Below are 26,186 nucleotides of genomic sequence, written 5' to 3' on the forward strand. Positions count from 1 at the left end.
AAACCAAATAAGCCCTCAAATAAACTTTTCCACCTCTACAATTGTTCTGGTTGGGTCCTTTAGTCACAACAGCAAAAAAAAAGCTGACTAAAACAGTCTCCATTCTGCTTTTGGATTTCTTAATGAAATATGACAAGTAAATGGCAAGAGAGCGAGGAAGCAGTAACAGGTAGAAGAAGGTCTAATATCAGATAATGCAAGATGGGCATTGGTCTATCAGAAAGAGCAAAGGAAATCACCTAGAAAGTATTAATATTTACAAAATTCACATAATCAACCTATTGTCTCAAACTCCTTCCAATATGTAATTGTTATTAATAGATATGAGATCAGTTATTTATATTGGAAGTAATTTTTCTTCAGGCAAAAACCTAGATTCTAGCAATTCTATTTTGCAAGGAAAGCTACTCTGACCATTAGAGACAAGCAAAACAACTACAAAATTGGCTGCTGTCATTTTGGTATTTTTATGGAATGTTTAATTTTGCTGTCATTATTGTTGCTTCTGTCATTGTTTGTTGAAAAGCAATGGAAAGATGGAATGTCTGGAAAGATCAGGGTTAATCATTTCCAAAAGCTGATCATCTTCTACTAGACCCTGTCTCCAAGCAGTTCTACCACCTCCACATCACCACAGTGGGAACCAAGCTTCTATAACATGAACCTCTGTGGGACATTCAAAACATATTCAAGACTAGAGCGTTACTTTCTACACACACACACACACACACACACACACACACACACACACATACGCTCCAGAGTGAAGGACTTAAAAGTCATTCTAAGGGGCACTGGAGGAACATAAGTATCTATTTGAAAATGTGCTGAATTTTATTCTGATGACAGTTGGTAAAAGTAGAGGCTCAAAACCAGACAGCTGTTTGAATTTCAGTTTCCCCACTTACCAGCTATATAAACATGGTAGAGGTATTTGAACTGTCTGTGCTACAGTTTCCTCATCTCTAAAATGGACGTGATTGTAGTACTTATTTCCTGGTTATAAGGATTAAATGAATTGCAATGGTACATATAATATGTTTCATCATGAAGTTTGGCACATTCATGTTCAATGAAAAGTAACTCATTCTTTAGGTTAGCTGTATAACAAGCTTTCTTGTGTTGATGATTGATTTACTGTACAATTCCCTTACCTTTTTCTTCCATTTTTTTTAAACAAGATGCTATTTCTCCTACCTCCCCAATTGGTTCTTCCTTGTCTGGTGAAGAAATTAAAAAAGATTTAATCAAAACTTCAGAAAACACGCAATATGGATGCTGAATAGTTTCTGGGTCAATCTGTCTAGAAAAATGTCTTGTAACTACAGTAATGCCTGGCATTCTGGAGTCTCATTGTAGGGTCTGGCAATGGAAGCTCTGCCACTTATTTGCTGTGACATTGGGTACATTAATGCACCTCTCTGATTCTTATTTCTGTATTTGTAATTTCTGAATGATAATAACATATACAAAAGTCTTCTGAGAACATTCGATGATGTAATGGATGTAAACATTTAGCACAATGACTGCTATAGAGTAAATTGCTCAATAAATGTTTTTACTTTTTAAAACAAGGACAGTAATACCTCTGCCAAATACCTGCATGAACTTAAAATGTGAACACACCATAAAATATTACCACAGTATTTTGTGTGTTCGTGTATACATATAAATGAGATACAATTTCCTAAAGCAAAAACAACTAACATCTGCACTGTGTCTGGCCTTTTGGTAGAAGACTGTCCTTTAGCACAGCCCACATCAAGCACCCGTGTACTGTTAGTTACTTGGATGTACACTCTGTTCTTAGTGCTATAAACTTTAGTTTCTAGAAACCTGCCAATTAGCATCAAAACAAAATCAAATCCATATGTACTTACTGAATGCTTACTCTATGCAGGATCTAATTGCTATAAAGCCCAGGAAATATTTTTAGCTTCATGCATTATCAGTTGACTGATATTAAATGTACTGACTTCTTACTGGAACACCATCATGGAATATTCAGAGTGCTATTACTGCTTTTAAAAAAGCTCCTATCAGGAGAATTCTATGCCATTTTGCTCAATCTTTCTTTGAGGAAGGAAAATGCAACAGAGATGAGCATCTGATTTTGTTTTGTTGTTCCAGTATCTTATCTGAAGAAATAAATTAATGTTCCATCTGACTGCCCCAATGGATGAGAACAATAAGTTTACCTGCTAATATAAAGACTGACCCTCCTGACCTCTTCACTGAAAAACATCAAGTTCATTATTATGTCTTTATATGAACAAGCACTGGCAACCAGTGGGTTTTTTATTTTGTTTTTCACAGATGTATCAGTTGACCTAGCCTGCTAATAGGTAGTGCACGTGGACCAGGCATTAGACCAGTAAGCAGATCTTGTGACCTTTGCAAATTTACTTACTCACCATCAAGCTCAATGCCGGTGCTGTCACACTGATTTCGGAAAGTGTGGAGATAAAGAATAATTTAACAGGTTTCCTAAGCAATTTTTTATATTGTCAAAGATTGAGTTAATTAATATTATTGTACTAAATCCCAACCAAGTTTTATTTCTACAGAGCTAGAAATAAAGGTAAGTAAATAAAGGTACACAGAAATATCATATGAGACATTATATAATTTAAAGTTTTATAGTTACCACATATAAATTAAGGCCAAAGTAAAAAGGCATAGATGAGATTTTAACTCAACAACATATTCACAGTATTTTCATTTCAAATATAATCAAGACAAAAATTATTCATGAGATATTTGATATGCTTCTTCATGTGTCTTTAAAATACAGTGTATATTTTATACTCATCAGTACAATTTAATTTGTACTAGCCCAATTTCAGTGCATAATTATCACACTGGCCACCATATTGGATAGCAAAGGTCTATACCATTGTTGGGTACAAATTTAATAAAAATTTAGTACTTTCTATGGAAACATTACATTATATAGTTTATTAGTTTATAATTTAAGTAAAGTAAGTAAATTTAATTATTAAAATAATTTTAATGAATAAATAAAGGAATCAGAAAAAACAAACTATATTAAATATTTCACAACTGTAAATTAGAAAGCATATATGACATTGGCAAGATAAAAGGAGGAAAAGGATGCCAGACTATGAAAGTATCATGTAATTTATCAAGACATTGAGTACAAATAATTTTTCCATTTTAAACTCAAATATAAAAACCTAATTTTAAATTTTTTTCTTTATTAATAAAAGAAAGACATAGGCCATTAAGTATAGGCACACAAATTCTAGAGATAGGTCAATAGTTGAGAAAATTAGACTACCAGAATTCTCAGGAGATGTCTGCTGTGCAGGTAAAATAAGAATAAGATGAATGTCACCACTGAGGTAGGGACAGGGAAGTAAGGAAGCATAAAACAGAAGGTACTAGAGAGTAAGCATTGGAGACCATGGAAGGAAGGGACAGTGAGTACCTTCTAGAAGAAATTATGTCTGACGGAATCTTGAAGTGCTTTCAGGAGTAGCTTAGATAAAAAGGAGATGAGAAATACGCATCAGGCAGAGGAATAGAATCTTGTTTCCCTGAAAGAAGAGAAAATTCAGGTGATTTTGGAAAGTGTGGAGATAAAGGATAATTTAACAGGTTTCCTAAGAAATTTTAATATTGACAAATATTGAGTTAATTAACATTATTTTACTAAATCCCAACCAAGTTTTATTTCTACAGGGCTAGAAATAAAGGTAAGTGTATTCATCAGTTTCAAGTCAGGAAAGCAGTTTCAAGTCCCGGTAAGTAAATCAGAGGGAACGTAGGGATTGATTAACACAGAAAATTAGTCATTCAAATGCTAGAATTGGTGAGAAGCCAGACAGGGGAACCAAGTCAACCAGAGAAGAGCAACAGCAGAAAGCTCTGTTTACTCACAGAACTAAAGGGACACAGAGTGGGACTGCCAGAGACCAGAAGGTGAGAACACTCAGTAGAGGCTCAAGCCACAGCCCGGCTTTCCTCAAATGGCAAGAATCACACAAATATGGACTAGAAAAAAAATTGCACTCACTGACAGGAAAGGAAACAAAATGCAAAGGTGAGCAATGCTCCCACTTCTTCCTTTCATTTCCTTACCTCCTTTCAGAAAAGCAAAAGCCTACTATTGGGAAAGGCAGTCTACAGAGGTCCTTTCTCCCACAAAACAAAGTGGAACAGAGCAAGAGCAAGCCATGCACTTGACAGCAAAATGTCTAGGAACCAACACAGTAAAGTGAGAAACAAAGAGTAGTGTTTTAATTGGTTCATCAAAAGTATATTAGTGCCTACTGTGCATTAGAAATTATTTATTTGGGATACAAAGATGCGTAAGAAAGAGTTCTACATCCTCATCAGCAGAATTTTTCAAAACACCTTGAAGAAACATTGAAAAGACAATGACATTAATTCGTAAATATTATATATATTTTTAATATGGTTACTGCTTAATAAAAAGTAGCTATTAATATTTTAATTGCATAATGAAGAAACTCATACATTAGTCATTAAAACTTGTAAGTTCATGTAGTCACACAGATAATACTTTGTGAATACACACAGGCAGCATGAAAAGATTTTGTTTACAATCTGTGATATTACCAAGAGTTATAGCAATATTTCTTGAAAAATACTGAAAGTGTTTATAGTTTTACAGGAATCATGAGTGTCTTTCATTTAATCTGTACTATGTAAAATTTAATTATTCATTCTATAACAGAAGATATACTTTTTTACCAACTGCTGAAAGGTTTCAAAATAGTTATATATTCATGATATTTACTTACATAGATATTTAATTAGTACTTAAAATGTCCAGATTATGAACTAGTACTTATAGCATCTAGTACTATGGTGAATCTTGTCTTTGTCAACATATTTGATAAAAATCATAAGTCTGGATAAACAAACTTCTGTAACCCATGTACCTGAACCATGCTGTTAAATCAGTCCAGAGAAAAGTACACATACATGCTAAGGAGTCCCATGTTAAATTATTTTACCATAAACCTCTAGTGGGGCCTTCACACTACTAGGCAATAACATTATACACTGCAAATTCAGTCCCTCTCCCAATCTCTAACAACCATTTCAAATCTTTTCCTTTTTCCCAAATTCTCAACAACTCCCTCACCCTTACTCTCTAGTGATGACTTTATTTCTTGTTTTACTGGGAAAATGAAATAAATCATAGGCCAGATTTCAGAGCCTATCTTTTCACCCACCAGCATCTGTACCGACCACAGTTGCCAGCATACCAACACCTGCATCTGTCACACCTGCCCATCCACCAGCATCTGCACCCACCACACCTGCCCCCACACCAGCATCTGCATTCTTCACACCTGCTGGCCCACTGACATCTGCACCCATACCTGTCCCCTCACCAGCATCCAAGTTCTGCCTTCCTGCCCAATACTGAAATAATCTCTCCATGGTCTTATCTAAAGTCAAGCCCTCCTCTGTGCTCTAAAGCCTTTCTTATCTCACCTCTTCAAGAGCACTTCAGAATTCTCCTCTCTGCCTCTGACATCATCACTTATTTTGTTCAATCATTCCCATCACCATACAAACAGGCATTTATTCCTCCCATCTTAAAATTACAATCAAAAGAAAATTATTTTTATCCTGCTTCCATATTACCCAGCCACTCATTTCTTTACTTGGCTTCTGTGATACCACATTCTCTCTATTCCCTAACCTTCTTCAGTGACCCTTTTCAGTCTTCTTTAGAAAAGGGAGAGGGACTTCATTGCATCTGATTTCTTAATATTGGAGTACACCAGGCACAATTCCACATCCTTTTCTATCTGCTCTCCCTCCCTTGATAATTTCGTTCAGGCTTATGCCATTGACTCCCAAATTTATACCTTCAGTCAATATATTTTCCCTAAAATCCAGATTCAGCAATCTACTTGGGTGTATCATAAACACCTCGAGCTCAAAGGTCCAAACTAAACTCCTTATTCTTTCCCTAAGTTTGCTACACCAATTCCAGGTCAGTTGGGATAACTTCATCCATCCATTTACTCAAACCAGAATTTTTATATTCAACCTTATTTTTTTTCTTTTTCTCATGCCCAACATCTACCCATCAGAAATTTTGTTAGATCTTCTTTCGAAATAATCCAGAGTCATATCATGTCTCATAAGCTCCATCGCTGCCACACCAGTCTCAACAAACATCATCTCTCACTTAGGTTGTTGCAACAGCATCCTAATAGGTCTTTGTTTCCATCTTTGTTCCTCTACATGAGCAATGCTGCAGTCAGAGGGAGACTTTTAGATCTAATTCAGATCATATCACTCCTCCATTCAAAATCCTGCAATGCGTTCCTCAACACATACAATAAAAACCAAAGACTCTACATTGGCCTAAAAGTGTGATAATAGGAGCAAATGTGACTCCATTTTGTTTTATGACTTCATCCTGTAAAACAACCATGCCAAGTAGAAGAGTCATGACCGGGGAAAGATGTTCTTTTCCTTTTACTATAGAAACCTTTAAGAACATGGAACTACCTAATGGGGCATTGTTTCTATTACTAGGGTAATGGGGCTCTGTTTCTGTAACTGGGGTGACTGGGATAACTGTGATTGGTTAGGCTTCCCTCCGCTTGACTGCACTGTCCCGCTTCTGTAACCTGGCTTGCTTGCATTGGCTAGACCCCCTGAACATCCCTTTTGCAGTTTTCAGGCTTATAAGGAGTTCCCTTGCAATTGTTCAGGGCTGATCAGGGGAACAGCTTTATGTTCTGGTCAGCCGCCACCGGTATGCTTCAATAAAGGCTTGATTCGATTATACGTGAGTGGTCTGGAAGTCAGTTTATGAAACCCTGGGACAAAGCTTTAACTACAACAAAAGGTCCCACATGATTTGACTTTCGTTCTAGTTCCGACTTCATATCCTATTATTTCTACCATTGGTCTTCTATTCCAGTCACAGTATTTAGTAAATAAATATTTTTTAAACAAATCATCCTCATTTTCTAAGGAGCTCATAGTCTACTGGAGAAAACAGATGTATGTAAATGATTATAAACAGAAAAAAGTGATTAAAGCGCTCTCTCTCTCTCTCTCTCTCTCTCTCTCTCTCTCTCTCCTGCTATCCTAAACTTTGTCAGGTGAAACACCTTTGGGTGTTAAACGTTGGGGAATTTTTCATGGGTGGAGTTGATGTTGGGTGAGATGGGGTAAGCAAGCAGAAAAAACATCACATGCAAATATCTGAAGGAATGAATCAACAGCATATCTAGAGAATCATAATAGGTAGAAAGCTCTTTCTAAATCACCAAAAAAATCAGGATTAAGATTAGGAGATCTGGATATGGGAGGTAAAGAAATATATAGTTCACAATTTATATAGGAGTTAGATCCTGAAATGCTTTCTATTTGCTTATTTCTTCCCTCACAGATTTCATTCTGCTTTTGGAACCATTTACTATTAACTGTATCTTTTTGATGTGCATCCTCAATAAGACCAAAGCAATCCTTGAAAAGGGTTCTGAATTCCCCAAGTTGAAGATAAAAAAGAAAAACCTAGAGTCATATTTAATTTGACAAGGTCAAGGAGTGGGTGTGCTACTATATCAAATTTAATTTGTACAAAATCAACATCTCTGATAACATTATTTTTCTGATCTACTGCGTTTAGACTACCTTAGTAAAAGCTTGATCTCCCTGTCTATCTAAACACCGTTTCACTTACAGCAAGCTTCAGGTTAGCATTGATCATATTAATACCCAAGAAATCCACAAGGTGTTAGTTGCACATGATTTTGTATAAAAGGTGAACTGAGACTTGACTTAGTCTACAGCTTACCCCACACAAGACAGAAACAACCACAGGTGAGTCTTGGCATTCACAGTTATCAAGTGGGAATGGCTATTTTTTAAACTGCTGGTTTTTCGGGACCTAGAGAACAAATTAAAGCTTTATGCTACTGCCATATAGAGAATTTATGCTTGTCAGCCTGGTTTCCTTAATATGGCTAATATATTGTAATCACTGTTAGCAAGCAATTGACTTTATAGACCAATTTTCCGGGCATCTGAAATAGTTTTATTTTAAACAAATGTAGGCAAAAGCAAATAACAATATTTGTGAGACACTAAAAATGAAGAAATCATTGTGTTGTATAAAATTGTTTTTTCTTTTTAAACAAAACTAGTCTTTAAAAATGTTAATGAAAAGGCAAAGATGATGAACACAAGTTACTTGCTTTAATCACTTTAAGATGGTCAGCAATAATATACTGTAATCTTTAAATACCATTTTGCTTAAATCATTATGTTGAACTTTGATTTACAATGTCTTTCTACTTTACCAAAAAATGAAGGAGGAGGAGAAGGATTATTGTCCTAAGAAACGAAAAAAATAAAGAAAGGAGAAGTCTTGCTAAAGCAAACGTGATTGGGGGAGGTGGGTTAACTCATTACTTTTGATTTGGTCAATTTACACAGTGATTTTAATTCTTTGGTTTCTTGATTCCTGATGGGCTTTGGCTGTTTGCTTCTCAGTCCAGGATGAAGTCAGTCCAGTTTTGCTTCCTTTTCTGTTGCTGGAAAGCAATCTGCTGCCAAAGCTGTGAGCTAACCAACATCACCATTGCAGTGGAGAAAGAAGAGTGCCGTTTCTGCATAAGCATCAACACCACTTGGTGTGCAGGCTACTGCTACACCAGGGTAGGTCCTGCACCTTGCGGGAAGTGAGGGGGTTGAGGGTCTGCATGAGGCAAGCTTCATTAATTCCTACCTAATAGATATTTCATGTTTCCTAATTAACAGCCATGAGTCCTTTAGCCAATAGTGTCTGTGCTGTGATTGAAGTTAACGACCATGATGTAAATTTTGGGATAGGATTTAATTTAAATAAATTTAGAAAAGCTTTAGAATTAATCTGATAAATTTCGTAATGTATCAATTCTACATTTCAAAAATATTAAATGAAGCATTTCTACTAGCTGTAGTTTCTACATTTCATGTGTAAAGAGATAAATACAGAAACACATATTTAATCATAAAGGACCTTGAATATTCCTCAAAAGGCAATTTTTGTAATTAAGGCCCTATCTTTGCTGTAGAAACGGTACCAAAATATATTTCCAAGTTATATTAAAATACAGCCACATTATAAAAATTGTCATTTTGACCTGCTTAAATACAATTTCAGCAATACTACTCCCTTTATACCCCTGAGAAAACCAAGACACAGAGCCAAACTAAGCAGCTAGTTTGAATGTGCATGGCTTTGCATTGATCCAATTAAAGAAGTAATTTCCACTTGTTTTCTTTTTTCCCTGTAGCACCTGGTTATCTATGCAGGATTTCATTCTATCAACTGAAATTGAAAATACCAATATTTTAATGAAACATATTTTATTTAATGGTACATAAGTTTGATCAATCAAACTCTATTCATGCACAATTTATTGTACCTCCTTGGGATATAGACTGGGATATTGATTTTATTGAAATAAATTAAATAGCAGCCCCACATTCTCCCCTCAGTACCAATAAATTTTCCACTGGAAAGTGCTAGAACAAAAAATTTTTGCAAACTTTGTGTATTTTGAAACCAAGAACCCTGCAAAGTATACAGCATTTAAGACAGGACGATGTCTATGAGGCAGTAGAATATTTAATATCTTACATGAGCCTTCACAAACACATTAAACTAAACACTAGCATTCATATTATATCCTTTTTAACTTTTTAAAAAATATATCAGGACAATGTATTTGGAAAAATGCTTTCTGAGAAATTAAACTTCAGTGAATATGGTTTAAGTTGTCATTAATATGGCTTTCAATTAAGTACTAAAAGACAACTTAAAATTCTAAGTCATATTTCCTTTTTCATCGTTTTTCTTCATTGAGATTCAAAGTTCCTTTACATTTTGAGAAAGAATTAATATAGTCATACAGATTAAGAAAAAAAATAACATACTTTCCAAAACAGTCAGAAAATGAGCTATAATAGGTCATTTCTGAAGTAATATAGATTTTAGTGGGTAAATGTGAGAGCATGCAGTTTTAAACACCGTGACCTAACTGTCTCATTTCTATCTCCTCAGGATCTGGTATATAATGACCCAGCCAGGACTAACATCCAGAAAATATGCACTTTCAAGGAGCTGGTGTATGAGACTGTGAGAGTGCCCGGCTGTGCTCACCACGCAGACTCCCTGTACACATACCCAGTGGCCACCGAATGTCACTGTGGCAAGTGTGACAGCGATAGCACAGACTGTACCGTGCAAGGGCTGGGGCCCAGCTACTGCTCCTTTAGTGAAATGAAAGAATAAAGGACAGTGGACATTTACCCTTGTCCTGAAGGACCAAGACACACAAAATACCTGTGTGTATGCACCATCCAGGCTGCAACACTGGGCCAAGGATGTCAGACCCCACCGATCCCTGCTGTCCTGGCAGAGGGGGAGGGCAAGCTCCAGGAACTGAGGGTCAGCCCTGTATATCTAGGTCTGATTCCATATGTTTTATTCAGTCTTAACTCACAGATTTTGTGGGGTTTTTCCTCCTCAATAATCTTAGGCAGTTCCTTCCTTTTAGAGAGAGATACATAAATCCAGAAGAGGGAATGATGATGAAAATGGGTAAAAAGAACCAACTGCCACACAGTCTTCTGCTGGACTTTGGGACCCTCAAGAACAAGGCCAGCATATTCTTTGTAGCCTCAATGTCTAGTACTTGCTTGGAGCCTAGTGAGAAACTAGACAATAGCTTCCTGAAGGAAAGTAATAAGATCAGAAAAAGAAAAAGATCAGAAAGTAGTAAGATCAGAAAAGTAGGAAGAGGCTGCTTGAGGCAGGTTAACGAAGCTGCCACCAGCAATGCCAATCCATAGCAGTGGGGGTATCAGTTGCACCTCAACTCTTTGGGGACACATAGAGTATTGAGATGGGATGTATCTCTGAATTGCTTAATGCAGGCTGTGGGTAAGAGAGCTCTGGATTTTAAGACAATTACTACCAAGACCTTCAATTAAGGGCAAAAGCAAGAAATATTAATTTGGGGTTGTGGAAAGCAGCACATATCTTTTCATTACTTTAAAAAAAATGACCATTTCTGCTAAGGTCCTACAATACTCGGAGTTTTGGGTTAGGGGGAAAAAAAAGAAACAAAATGCATCGCCCTGCCCTTTGTAGGATCCCCTCATTTGAGGGGAGAAGGGATTTGGAATTTCAAGAACTGAATAAATATATTTAACTTAAGTAAAAATACATTTGAATAAAGAAAGGCTCTTTGAGGAAGAATTAGCCGTGTAGGGGGGTAGGGGAAAGCTGTTTTCTAGGAGCATCATTTTGCCAGCCTTCTCTTTTGTCTATTTATTTTCTATGAAATCTATGATGTCTTTCAAGAGGGTTTATATTGAAACTTTCATAAGTTGATTTCTCCTAAAGATGTCATAACTCCCTCAGTTATGTACTTGTTTCACACTCATGTTTAATTTAATTAAACCTTTTTAAAATAAAGATGCTAGCTACAAGAATCAGAGATTTGGATTGTTTTATGTACAAAAAAAATACTGTTATGTCTATATGTTTGTAATACTAGTAGAAAAATATCTTCATAGATCATTCCCAGTACTTCTGCAAATATTATATGTTCTCATATTTGGAAATATTAAAAATAACTTTTTGCATTTCTAAAAGCATTTTGTCATTTTCATCATTTTTAAGTCATCTTTGATAAAATGGAGAAAAAAAGGCTTAGAGAGAATCTCAGAGTGGGCAAAGACATTGGACATTCTCCAGTTCATTTTGTGAATTTTTAAGATGAAAAAATTAAAGCACTATGATGTTTATTGACCCAGCCAAGATCATTTTCCTAGACTTTCTTAGACTGGTTATATTATAAACAACAGAAATTTATTGCTCACAGTTCTAGAGACTGGGAAGTCCAAGATAGAGGCATCAGGAGACTTGGTGTCTGGTGAGGGCGCACTCTGCTTCAAACAGGGCACCTTCTCACTTCATCCTTACAGGATAGAAATGGCAGAAGGCTCCCTAGAGTCTCCTTTATAAGAACATTAATCCCAGTCATGGGGGCTCTGTTGTCATAGCCTAAAAACCTCCTAGAGGCCCCACCTCTTAATACTACCCCAATGGAGATTAGGTTTCAACACATGAATTTTAAAGGTATATAAACCTTCAGACCAAAGCAGTCTCGAAGACTGTTCAAGGCAGAACCAGGATTAGAACCCTAGCCTTCCAGCTCTTGGCCCAGCTCTCCTTTGACTATTTTTCTACACTGAGAACTCGTTTTGGCAAGAATTGAAGCAGAACTATATGTATATTGGCAATGGCCTTCCAAATCCAGTATTGTGTGTGGCTTTTAGCTATATTCTCAACAATATATTGACACATTGAAATTAGGGCTATATTAATAAAATTTAATAAGATGCTTTAAATTGTAGCATAGACTTTTGCTTCTCCCTGTAGTTTTGGAGATCAAAATAATAAGCCTTCCCACTGGAGACAATAAGAGCAATGGCTCTAGGTTGTATAGTCTCAATCATCTTAACCAAATTCATCTGGAAGAAGTTATTTAAACTCTCTAGACTTTGGTTTCTCAACTGTAAAGTGGAGATAATGATAATTTCTACTTCAAAGGGTAGTGTCGATGATTAAATGGAATAAGACATATAAAGGGCCTAAAGTAGTACTTGGAACTGTCAATAAATTCAAACTCAGAAACTATAAAAGAACTTTACTCTGGGATCTTAGGAATGGCAGCTTAGGATACACAAGTTCCTATCGGGCTAAATCAGTATTCTGAGTCAGGGAGGGAAAGTAGAATTGTATGTAGGGGAAAAAAGTCCTTAAAACATCACAAGGTAACTAAAATTGAAGAGAAATTCTATGGAAGTGGGAAAAGAATACAAGTGCTACTTGGCGGGGGGCTACATGACTCAAAGAATAGAAAGAAAGGAATATATAAACTAAATAGAAATGTTTATAAAACAATAGTCCCTTGACCTCTTGATGTGTGCTTTGAGTCTCTAAGCACAATGAAATTATCTGGTCATTATTTGCAGTCAAAGGGTGGAGTTAGCCAAAGTTCACACTCTAGGCAGCAGCTCAAGATGTGCACAAGCCTGTTTTCTCAGTGACTGCCAACAACTTCATTTGGGAGAGCTCTTTCAATGTTACCTTCATTGTGAGTCTCCTTTTATTTTCAAAGCACACAGCAAAAATTTCTCAATAAATTTATTCCTTAAGAGACACAATGCAGCAAGATGAGAAAGTCAGACTCAAGTTAAAAACATCTCACCTTGGACTCTTTTTAGTCATCTTGGGTAAGCTAGTTAACTACCTTGTAACTCATTTTTCTTGCTCTAAAAAATGGAATGAAAAAGGAAGCTATTCTACCAGATTGTTGTGGAATAGCATATTTAAAAAGATAACGCATATAAAGTACGTAGGACTAGTCCAACAGAACTATAATCCTGATGGAGAGACTATTTTACAACTTAGATTAAAAGGTCAAAGTCAAAATGGTAGAAAGAAGCAGCTTGAGGCAGACCCACACCAAACTGAAGTTTAATCCTTTTTTTGAAGCAGCAAGAATGAGAACTATGTCTACACTAAGAAGAGGCCCATCTCTGTGGGATACCATTTTAGTTGAAGTTCATATTATCTCTCCTCATTAGGGTCTCTAACAGCTCCAGGCAGTGCTAACATGACTACAAAAATTAGCCCTCTAAACCATAATTATGATCATGGCTATTAACAAATAGAAATCCCACTGTTTTCAGAATAAAATCCTAATCCTGAGCTGACATATAAGGCCTGTCATGGTCTGAACCCTATTGCCACTCCAATTTCTCATCTCCCTCCTCTCCCAACACCAAGAGGAGGTTAGGAGACACTTGGGAGGATAGTTTTGAGGGTGCAGGGAGGATTTGTGCTTTCCATACTGTGATGCTTTAACCTGGATACCATGCCTTCCCCACAAAAGAGTTGGCTGACTATGATCGGAAACTGGTAAGTCAGTAGTACTTGAATTCTTAAAAAGTAAGGCCAATACGTAAGAATAATAAACACGGAGGTCATGTTACTAAGGAAGGAGAGATAGGAATGGAATTGAAAAGAACTCATGGAGCCTCAAATAACATCTTTAATATTTTATTCCTTCACATAAATCTGAGTCACAAATATGAAATAATGTTAATACAAATAAAATTAGGAGAAGGCTACACAGATGTTTATTATTTTCTCATATGTATGTTAAGTGCTTGCTAGTTTACATCTTACAAGGCATCTATATAAGCATCCTGATTTTATGCCTATTATAAGAAAGACAAAATGAGCCCCAAGTCTACAGTCACATAGCCATGGTGCAAAGCCTCAGTCATTGATACAGGTTAGGTGATTGAGACAAAGAATTCAGTTTGCTCACCAAGCTACATGCCTACATCTTCCTGGCTATGAAGCTGGACTACATTTCCTTGACTTGCTTGCAATCCCATGTATCATGTGGTTCTACATGAGGGAAAAAGAAGAAACTGATATTCATTCTCAGACATTTGATGAAAAAGGATTGTTATATGTTCACCAAAATCCTTTTTCTTTTTTTTTTCCTAGGGATATAGCTGATCTATATTTTCCAGGCTCACTTGTAGAAAGGGTCAATTATGTCACTGAGTTTTACTAAATGAAGATTATCAGAAATGATTTGTGCTGCTTGTAGGCATAACTCATAAAATCATCTCACAGGTGAACCATACTCTCTTCTCCACTCAGCAATTGAAAATTAACTCTTAAAACATCCTTGGAAGCCATGTACAGAAGATGGCAGCGGCCCCATCAGCCTAAATACCAGGGTAACCAGAAGGCCCACATACACTCCACAGTTATTCCCTCTCAGAGAATTTTATGTGAGCAAAAAATAAATGTGCCTTTTGTTAAGACACTGAGTCATTGGGGTTTTATCTTCTTAAGCTGGTAACGAACTGAAACAGGGATCCACACTGTTCAAGGAACTTATGTTTCATATCAACCCACATGAAACAAGTACAAAATTATCTAATGTTTACACATTTACCCTGAATCACAAGTTTCTATTCAAAAAAGAAAAATAGATTTGTTAATTAGTACTTTAATTTTGAGCCCCAGATGTGTGTGTGTGTGTGTGTGTGTGTGTGTGTGTGTGTGTGTGTGTGTGATAGACAGAGAGAGAGACAGACAGACAGACATTTGGCTGAGATTTAAAATGTAACTTTCAGTTCCCTAACAAGGTTCTAATGGAGTCGTGGACTCACATATATTAGGAAAAAATACTAGCTTTCCAAATGGGATTACTTCAAAGCTTCAACCCATCTATGGAAACTGAGGATGACAGGTAATTTTGGTTAGGTCAAATACCAGAGATTAGATCTAAGGGAAGTAGTAAAAGTACAGAGGCACTAAAAAAATAAATAAATAAATAAAAAACCTTAAAGCTATTATGCAAAAAGTCTTTAAAGGCTCCTTTATGTATAGTTATTTCCATTTTAAACATAGTTTTTTAATATCTAAAGAAAAAAGTGTTTATTCCATCAGCATTTCTTTCTTAATCTCCAATACAGATACTGGAAAGATCAGCAAATAACATCAATAAAAACAAAACATTCTAAGCCACTTTGAAGCAATGTACATTATAATAATTGAAGTCTGAATACAGAATATTTTTAAAAGACAGATTTTTTTTAAATCGGCTCTGGTTAAATGATGAAAATAATAAATTACTACTCAGAAGCAATTGAAATAATAGTAGAAGTTGCCTTTACAAAGTCAGTTTTTCCTACAATAAAATATTTTCCAGGTTAGGTGATTGAGACAATGGAAAAATGGAAAAAAGCCTACCACATAAGTGAGCATGAATTACGTGGCTGTGTGATTTTTTTATTCTGTGCAATGAAATCAATACCACTGGATCAAATTTACCACATTCTTTCAAACACAATGTGTTTGGTGGCAAAGTATACCAATATACCTTACTATGGAATTAGAATTAAAACCAGAATACCTAAAGGGATCAAAGCATTCATTCTTATTTAAGGGTCCCCAAGTCTCACTCTTGGCATTTCTCTTTCTCTCTGCACAGTAGCTTCAGTCTCCTGAGTATGGTGTTCATTATTTTCTCATGTCAAGTGCTTGCTACTGGTGATGGCCATCACCAGTAGTACCCAACACAAATTAGAAATTCTTGTTGAGTCACTTAGTGTAAATTACCAAGAAAAAAGATTTGACTGACTCAAACCTTCTTTGACTTATCATCTCTTGGTACTGATTTTTGCAGAAAGACATAATGAAGACCATGAGGTACCCTAGGTACCCCAATAGTAGACTTCTGGGTACATTATGCAGCCTGCCTTGAGAAGGATATTACTTTCAGTCATATCCCAAGAGCAAAGAACAATCTGAGGCTTTGTTTATTTGTTTGTTGAGCAAGGGGAATGTGAAAAGATAGTATAATCTAGAAAGTCAAGTTGAATAGGGCAGGCAGATTGACTGCCATATCTCAAACAAATATTTATCTGAAGTCAGGACCAAAAACTTTAATGACCTCAAAAAGCTCTAAGGAGTTATTCGGCATTTGAAAAACAAGTGATTCATCCTTTTGAAGATATCCATATTGATTTGAAATCAGTCCATTTTCTGTACATTGGCCCCAATATATGAATATTATATGCTACAGACATTGGTATGCTGAACAAGCAGGACTCGGAGTGTAATCCTAAAAGCAGCTCTATCTTGTTCTCCCACTGTACCTTTGAATTTGCTCAGAAGGAGCCAACCTTTCCCTGCTACTTCAAAATTTGTCAGACTACTCAGCATCAGTATTCATTCTTCATAATAAAATTTTTATTATCACTTCACAAAAACAACAGTAACCAAACACCTCCAAACCCTGGATAATAACAAAAACTTCAAACTTAGGTTAATAGTAAAGGTTTCTTATCCTTGGAGGAATGGTCATCATTCTTGAATTCTTTCTCTCCCCATTTGGGGTTTCTTTTCCCTGACTCTATGTCACTGGCCCCTCTGGACAGGAACACAGAGAAAAGATGCATGATCTTCAGAGCTGGTCAATGAAGCTAACTCTTTCCTAAGCCCATGTCAGTATTCTTTAGGGACACCCAAGTTGCTTGGACTCCCCAAACACAAGTCCGTCATCATGAGGAGTGCAGTTCTGCAGGAAGACCTCTCCTGATCTCACTCAGCTTCTTTATCCAACAATATACCTGAAGCCTCTGTCAAGAACCTTTCTGAGAAGGATCTTTCATTAAACAGATATTTTTAAGGTGGATTTCCAATTTAGATCCTAGGATTCTTGCAAGAGTGGCCCCTATTAGAGAGGAGAGTCAATGTTTTCCAAATCCATTGCTCTACTTTGATATCACAGGAAGCTTTAGCTAGCTTTCCCGGGCATGAGTCAGATACCCTTCACTGTATCTGACAACTCTAGGGACTCTGTAGGAAGCTCCATGAATGGTCCAACTGAAACCTCCTTCCCTTGAACTTAATTAAAATAAAGAGCACATACCTCAACCACCTTGTCTCATTAGCAACAGGGTATTTCATACAAGTTCCTCCCAAGTATTCTTCTTCATAAAATTCTCTCATTTCCAAACACCTACATTTGTAATGACTTAGGGAGGGTTTGGTTCCCTAAGAATTTTTGGTCATCATCTGAAACTCCTAAAGCATGTCTGTCTCAAAGTTTAATTTGATATATGAAACTTGTTACAACTTGATGCCTTGAAAGTTCCATTTTTAATAACTTATTATGTGGCCTGATACCTGGCAAGAAATCCATTGATCATAAAAGAAAGGAAATACTATGCTCATGATTTTTATTTTTGCCTTCTCTTTAGTCTAATGTAGGAAACTTCCCCTACCTGTTCTGACCTGCAAATCATTCTTGAGTTAACTACCCTTGATGGTCCCAGAAAAAATGGAGTGGGGAGTGCCAGTGCACGACACATGCAGGAAACTGAAATGAAAATGACCTCTAGATAGACACAGACTCTGTAAGATGACTGCATCTACACCCAAATGCAATTTTGCCATCTCCTAAATTACATTTTCTGTCTCCCAGTTCACATAACATCACCTTCAGAATGCTGTCTCAGAATTTAATTTTTCTCTGGGCAAAATGTTCCATTCTCATTCAGCCTTGAGCATGTTTTATGTTCTTTTTTATTTGCTTAAATAAAAGTTGTGACAAAGACAAATGATTAGAAGCCACAAGAAAGCACATGGACCAATGAGTGGAAGAAAGAAAAAAAAAGCAGTTTTGGAAACAAAGCAGTTTGGGGAATTGTCTTAGTTCAGGCTGCTGGACAAAATAACATAGACTGTTATTTTGATTCTGGAGGCCATAAGTCCTGGTCAAGGCATCAGCTCATTCAATATCTGGTGAGAACTCTTTTCCTGGCATGTTGCCTTCTCTGTGTCCTCGCATGACAGACAGAAAGACAGCAAGAGCAAGAGGGAGAGAGAAAAAACACAGACACAAACATTCAGCCCATAACAGAACTTATTATATCACCTGCCAGTGTAACCTCATTTTGCTCCACACTGGGATAAGACTAGAAGCCTTTAGAGCTGGAATGGCTGAACATGAAAGATCCAGGGTGCCTCATTTTTTCCAGTGAATCACATGCAATGTAAGGCTTCTTAAATTTTAGTTTGGAACTTGTGGTGGGCAGAATAATGACCCCAAAGATGTCCATAACTGAACACAGGAACCTGTGGATATATTACCTAACAGACCAAAAGAGACTTGTACATGTGATTAATATGGAGGGTTTGGGAATTGGAGATTATCCTCACTTATCCATGTGGCTCCAATAAATTCAAAGTTCCTAAAAAGTGGAAGAATGAGACAGAAGTGGAGTGTCACCGGGAGGTGTGAGTATGGAAAAATATCAGAGATACAGTATAAGAAAAATTTGACCCACCATTGCTGGCTTTGATAGAGCAAGGAGGTCATGAAACAAGGACTATGGGCGCCCTCTAGAAGCTGGAAAAGGAAAGAAAATGGATTCTCCAGAAAGAAATACAATCCAGTTGACACCTTGATTTTAACCCGATAAGAGCTGTGTTGAACTTCTAATCTACAGAACAATAAGATAATAAACTTGAGCTGTTTTAAGCCACCAGGTTTGTAATTATTTGTAATGGCAACAACTGAAAATTAATACCCCTGTCAAAAGTTTTTATTCTCCTCCCCACAAAATGAGCCTAGCTCTTCCAGTCATGATCCAGAGTCCAAACCTCTGCCTTGCATAGAATGTGCCCCCAGCCATACTCCAGCATCACTAGCTAGACTCATGAAACAGTTCCATGAGTTTCTGATGGTAAGTTCTCTAGACTTCTTATGGTTTATATATGAGGTATCCCCCAAAAGCTCACATGTAAGACAATGCCAAATGTTCAGGGGTGAAATAATTAGATTATGATAGCTGTAACCTAATCAATGGATTAATGCACTGATGGATTAACTGGACAGAAGGGTGTGGCTAGAGGAAGTAGGTCACTGGACTGTGACTTTGAGGTTTAGATTTTGTCCCTGGTAAGTAGAATTCTCTCTCCTTCCTGCTTCCATGTTCTGAGCTGCTTTCCTCCACCACATTCTTCTGACATGATGGTCTGCCTCATTTGGGGCCCAGAGCTATGGAGTCAGCTGACCACGCACTAAGCTCCCCTGAAATTGTGAGCCAAGAAAACTTTCCCCCCCTCTAATTGTTCTTGTCAAGTCTTTTGGTCATGATGCTGAAAAGCTGACTATAAGCACTCTTTGAGGGCAGGGACTATATTTGTTTGCAATTCCAGCTTCAGAAGTTAAGACTTCTATTCTTGTCATGTGGTAGGTGCTCCAGAAATACCTGTTAAAAATTTAATGAAGTATCTATCACAAATTGTGATCAAAATATGATAGGATAAGCCTTAATATACTGGTTTTTCACCCTTTATTTTACTGTAAATAAAACTATTGTATTTTTCAGGGATTTTTTTCCTTTAGTTCATAGGGCTAGAAACCCAAACAAATGAAGAGATATACACATACACACATAATAAAGAAAAAAACAGCATGGTGCCAGCTTTGAGCATTCTTGAATCAGGGTAGTTCTCACAATATAGACTAGTGTTGGAATTCTGGGCACATTTATGGTTTGTGGTTCTCAAGTTCTTTTTTCCTTGTCTGAAAATGGTTCCACTAGTAAAAATAAAAATTTAAAATGTAGAGTAATAAATTAGAAGACCTTGATAATTATTTTCAGTTCTAATAGCTTACTGTTTCATAAGAGAACGTTACTCCCTTACCCAGGGAAAACAACATGAAAATGTGTTTCCACCTACATATCAAAAAGATCTCTTCAAAGATACACCCACAAAATAGGATTTGTCATATCCACTTTTACAGATATTTATTTCCCACACTTAAAGCCATCAGGCATGGAAAATTATTCCAGGTAGATCATTATAATATCGATTTGAACATTGCACTGATAGAATTATCTCACTTTGTCCCTCTTCCCTATGAGATATAATTCAGATGCTCCATCCTCTAACATCTTACATTGTAACCAGGCACTTTACTATAGAGTATGATAAATATATTTTTGGAATCAAATGTTAACCAAAAATACATCACTTTGTCCATTACCTTCAATATCAGTATGACTGTCTATTCCTGGCTCTGGAATTGGAGCAAGAATCACATTTCCATATAAATATTAAGACTGTTTATTTTCTTAAAAAACTGGAGTATTGCTTCAAATATGACATCCTATTTGTTGGATCTGGTATATAGACTAGAGTTGGAATATAGACTAATGTTGGAATTCTGAGAACATTGATAGCTTATGGGAAAATGTGGTAGGATATTTAAAATTATAACTGGAAAGAAAGTCTAGAATTAAGATAATTTTATCAAAAAGAAGAGTTGAAAGGATGGGAGAAAGCAAATGAAGTAAGAGACTTCTTCCTGATCCATAAGAAGCTTGTATATAATGGCAATTAAAATAATACTTAACCAGAGGAAATAATAATAATAAATAGAGTAAAATGTTAGGGATGTAGAACAGATAATGAAAGTTATAAAAGAAAGGAGAAATATCTATCTACTTCAAATACTCATATTAACTTCAATTTGTGTTCCAAACAATTTTGTATATTTTATCTTTTCATAGTCATTTATCTGAGCATTCTGGCCAGTTCAGTAACTGAGTTTCCTGTTAAGCAATAATAACCTGACCCTATCATCCCTCTTTCCAAGAGACAACCCATGAGAATGGTCCTTTCATCCTACTCCCTTGAAACAGAGTCATCTTAAAAATGACTCCAGCTGGGCACAGTGGCACATGCCTGTAATCCCACCGGCTCTGGAGACTGAGACAGGAGAATCACAAGTTCAAAGCCAGCCTCAGCAACAGTGAGGCACTAAGCAACTTAGTGGGACCCTGTCTTTAAATAAAATACAAAATAAGGCTGGGGATATGGCTCAGAGGTCAAGTACCCCTGAGTTCACCCCACCCCCCGTATCCAAAAAAAAAAAAAAATGACTTCAGAACATCCAAAAGTTGAATCTTTTAAATAAAATCTATTTGGAGAAGAAACACAGTAACAGGAATATAAAGCCACTCATCCTAACAAGCAAGTATTTCATTATGTAATTGCTGCCATGGTGAGATGGGGGTTGAGCATTCTGGCACACTTAAAAACTACATTAAGAAAGGTTTAGAGTTGCTGAAACATGACAGGCAAATGAGCGACTGAAATTGTTATGGGAGAGGTAATTATATGTGACAAGATATAATTTGTGAGGTAAGGCCAGAAAAGCAAACCAGGATATCTCAACTCCAGCAGGGATCTAGTCAAGTGAACTCAACGATGTTAAACGAAGCCACGTGGCTAATCCGCTTTTAGATGAAAACAGTGTTTTGAAAACCAATCCCTTGTATTCTATTTTCAAAATCTCTAGATTTTCTTCACTATTTTCTTTAGCTGTCTTTTAAATAAATGGCTCATCTATTTCAGAATGTCAAATTTAGTTTTAATAGAATCTTTTTTTCACATTAACAATGTACTCTTATGCTCTTTGCTTACAGAATCTATAAGTATTGTGAAAAATTCTCAAGTTGAAGGTACTATCACCAACATACAGACATGCTAAAAGAAATGTAAGCAATATTGCAATCATGGCAAAAAATATTACAAAGTTTGCCAAAATGACACAGAAGCATACATTTAATCATCAATAATAAAGATTGGTTTTTGATATGAAAACAATTACAAATGAACATTTAGATTCACAATTATGTAGTCTAGGAATAACCAAAATTCATGATTATAAATATCCCCACTTAAAATTGCAAATAGTTATCTGAAAGCTACATTATACTAGAAAGTATATTACAGGCTGTGAAAGACACTGAGAAGTATAAGTCAGACCTTACCATCAGTGAATTTATAATCTGGTAATTTAACAAAGCAAATATGATCACTTTTAGTCTGGAAAAGAGAATATAGATCCATTTGTCTCTGCTTCTCTCTTATAAACCCAGGAAATGACATAAGAGATTATCAAGGAGAACACTAAAAGGGATAAAACCAAAGAAAACTTTTATGGGGTCCCAGAATTAGAGGAATGACACAGCTGCATGGCACCTGACCTCATTCTACCCCCCCCACACACACACAAAAAAAGGCAATCCAGGTCATTGTTACCAACCCCAAACCTAGGTAGAGTCATTTCCCTCCATGATCAAAGCCAAGTCCCTCTTGGCAACATCAGGCAACCCAACACCACCATGTTGACTGGAAGCACTTCTTGTTTTCTGATCAACAAAAAGTGGCCAGAGGAATCATTCCTTCCTCCTCTGCTACTCCCTCCCACTCCACATAAAAATGTGTTAGAAAAGACCGGATGAAACACTTTTAATTCAAAAACATGAGTAGGTTGAAGGTAAATAGCATTCTATGAAAATAGTGCTCAAAGAGAAAATAACAAAAACAATTGTGCCTATGTTACATGAGATAAAGCAATCTTCAGAGCAAAGGAACTCACTACAAAGAAAGAGACAGATATTAAGATTTGTGATGTAGATATAGTAATCAAGACAGTGTGGTATTTGCAGAGAGATACACAAATAGACCAATGGAACAAAACAGAAACCCAGAAATAGACCCATACAAATAGGTTCACCTGATTTTTCCCAAAGGTACAAAAGCAATCCAGTAAAGGAAGGATAGCTTTTACAACCAATAGTGCTGGGTAAATTGAATAACCACAGTCAAAAATAAAATAAATCCCTACCTAAGCCACATACACATAAAAATTAACTCAAAATGAATTATGGAATTAACTATAAAAACTTATAGTATTAAGTTTTAAAAAATAAATCAAGCATAAGCTTCCCATTAAGGAGACTTCCCACTGGAGGTGCCTAGAATGGTAATGTAGATATGCAGATAAGCATGGTTGGCTCATGGTGACCTTGACTCTTGCTCCCTTCAGAAAACTGCAATGCGCTGGCTGTCCACAGAATCTGACATGAGGAAGGCAGGTTCCCCCAAAGAGGCCTGCTAGGTTACACCCAGTAATTGTCTGTAATTGGATCTAACCACACCTAGGATTTTTACCTTCAAAACATGAAAGACAATCTTTAGGATGTAGGGGTAAAGACAAATTTTAGAATGTCATCTAAGATTTCTTAGATGACACCAAAAGCACAATCCATAGAGGAAAAAAAATTAAAAATTTAGTGGCATTAAAATAGAAACTGTTCTTTAAAAGATACTGTTAAGAGAATGAAAAAAAAACATACAAATCAAGAGAAATGTTTTCAAATCACATATCTGACAAAGAACTATATCTAAAAATACAGGAATAATGCTCAAAACTTAATAAGAAAAAAAAATCCAACCCAATAAAGAATAGGCAAAAATCTTGAACAGACACTTCACAAAAATACAAATACAGATGACAAATCTTGAAAATATTTCTAATATCAAAAGGTATCAAGGAAATGTAAGTTAAAATTATCATGACTTATCACTATATCTATAAATATACATCTATTAGAAGTTCTAACATAAAAATAATGATGTCAAATGCTAGTGAGCATTTGGTGAATCATTCATACATTGTTAGTGGGAGTATAAAATGGTACTGCCCCTCTAGAAAAGTTTGGTAGTTTCTTATAACTCTAAACATGCAATTACTGCATCATCCAGCAATTTTACTCATGGGTATATACCCAGAGAAATAAAAAGCTTGTTCCTTATTCACACAAAAACCTGCACACAAATTTTCAGCTTTATTTATATTAGCTAAATGTTCTTCAGCAGATAATTACTAAATAAACTGAGGACATAGAGTTCATACATACTATGAATATAATACAGCAATTAAAAAGGAAAGCATTATTGATACATTCAACCACTTGGATAAATCTCCAGGGATTTATGCTGAATGAAAAAGGCCAATTTCAAAAGGTCATATGCTATATGAATACATATAAATAGCATTTGAAATGGTAAAATTATTTAAATGGAGAGTGTATTAGATATAAGGGTAATTATATTATATTAGATATATTAGATATAAGGGTAATAGTGGTAAAGGGAGGTGGGTATTATTATCAATAGGCAACATGAAGGATTCTGTGGTATTAGAACTGATCAATATCTTAACAGTGGTAGAATGTACATATGCAATAAATTGCAAGGAACCATATACCGTACACAAATACATGACCAGTAAAACTGGGAAATCTAAATAAGATAGGTGGGTTGCATCAATATCGGTGTTCTCGTTGTGATATTATGCTGTTTGGCAAAGTTTATTGGTAGGAAAACAAGGTAAAGTGTACATGAGATCTCTCTATTATTTCATATACCTGTTTAGGTGAATCTATAATTACCTTAAAAATTTATCAAAAAATATCATCATTCTTTGCTACTAAGTACATGTTTGTCCTCAAAGCAAATGTTAGTCGCTACCACTCTCAATGCACTTGAGAAACTTCATTTCCTAAAAATTAAAGGGCCTTTCTAGATTATCTATTGACCAGATTGTCTTACCAATATCTTTGAAGTCAGGCTTGGCCATAAGATTAGCTGTGGTGAAGAAAATATGTAAGGAAGTGACATGTGTCACTTCTGGGCAAAAGAAGCTTTAACAGCTGTTGCATGCATTGACATTTTCTCCTTCCCTCTGCCATAGCAAACATCAATGTTTCAGGTACTGTCTGATTTTCAGGTAGTAGTTTTCTCTGTCAGAGAGTATGACTTCTCTGTCAGTCTGAGTCCCAGAATGAGGAGGAAGAGGAGGACTGTTTGAACAGAGACCCCAGTTTACCCATGGTGGCTATATATTGAAATATGGGAACTCCTCATTACTATAGCATAACTGAACCTATTCTGACTGATGCATAGTCCAGCACCTCTCATTTACATTTACTAAAGCCAAGCATCAGAGGGGTTACAAACCACACTATGCTACATACTTCAGTTAATGACACAGACAATACTATGACCCGGAGACCTGTGCTAGCCACTTCCCAAGGAGCATTTTATCAGTGCACTTCAGGCTAGTTTGTTCATAAGAACAAGGTTAAAATTAAATAAAACTTTTGAACAAATTTAATCATCAAATTAGTTTGCAGATTAAGAAGCCAAAAGTGAAAGGACAGAATTTTAAAAGTACAATGAATGGAAAATATCGGCATTTCTAATTTTATCATACAGTTCTGAATCAGCAGTCCATCATTCAAAGGGGGAGAATAAAGGCTCTTAACTGAGATGAATCACATTAGAGAAATCCTTGATATTTTGAAAACTCAAATGTCAACAAGTCACATAATATGAGAAATGAGAGGCACAGGCTCTGTCCTTCTGAGCATTTCTACAAAATGAATCAAAATTAAATATCAAATCTAGAGATTTATTAATCTACAAGTTGTTTGGGTAGTTTTGTAGAGAGGTCTCTTTAGTGGCCATGAATATTTGCAGAATCTATGCAAGTAAGCAGCACATTTTCTTCTAAAAAAAAAAAAAAGGAGGGGGGATTATTTTACTCAGTGTGGCTTTCCTGAATATGCTAAGAACCTGAAGGATTTCCAAGTTGTATATAAAAATAAGTAGATTTTATTTAAAGAAGAAA

General features: G+C 36.0%; 1 protein-coding gene across 1 annotated transcript; it reads left to right on the forward strand.

Moving 5' to 3' along the window:
- Nucleotides 1–8,529: 8,529 nt before the first annotated feature.
- FSHB (follicle stimulating hormone subunit beta) lies at nt 8,530–10,309 on the forward strand (the record flags this gene model as incomplete). The annotated part of the gene is made up of 2 exons (XM_081279821.1): nt 8,530–8,688; nt 10,079–10,309. The coding sequence occupies 2 exons, from the start codon at nt 8,530–8,532 to the stop codon at nt 10,307–10,309; spliced, it is 390 nt and encodes a 129-aa protein (XP_081135947.1).
- Nucleotides 10,310–26,186: the final 15,877 nt, after the last annotated feature.

The sequence above is a fragment of the Spermophilus citellus genome (assembly GCF_964194105.1).
Source record: "Spermophilus citellus genome assembly, chromosome: 2".
In the NCBI taxonomy this organism is placed as follows: Eukaryota; Metazoa; Chordata; class Mammalia; order Rodentia; family Sciuridae; genus Spermophilus; species Spermophilus citellus.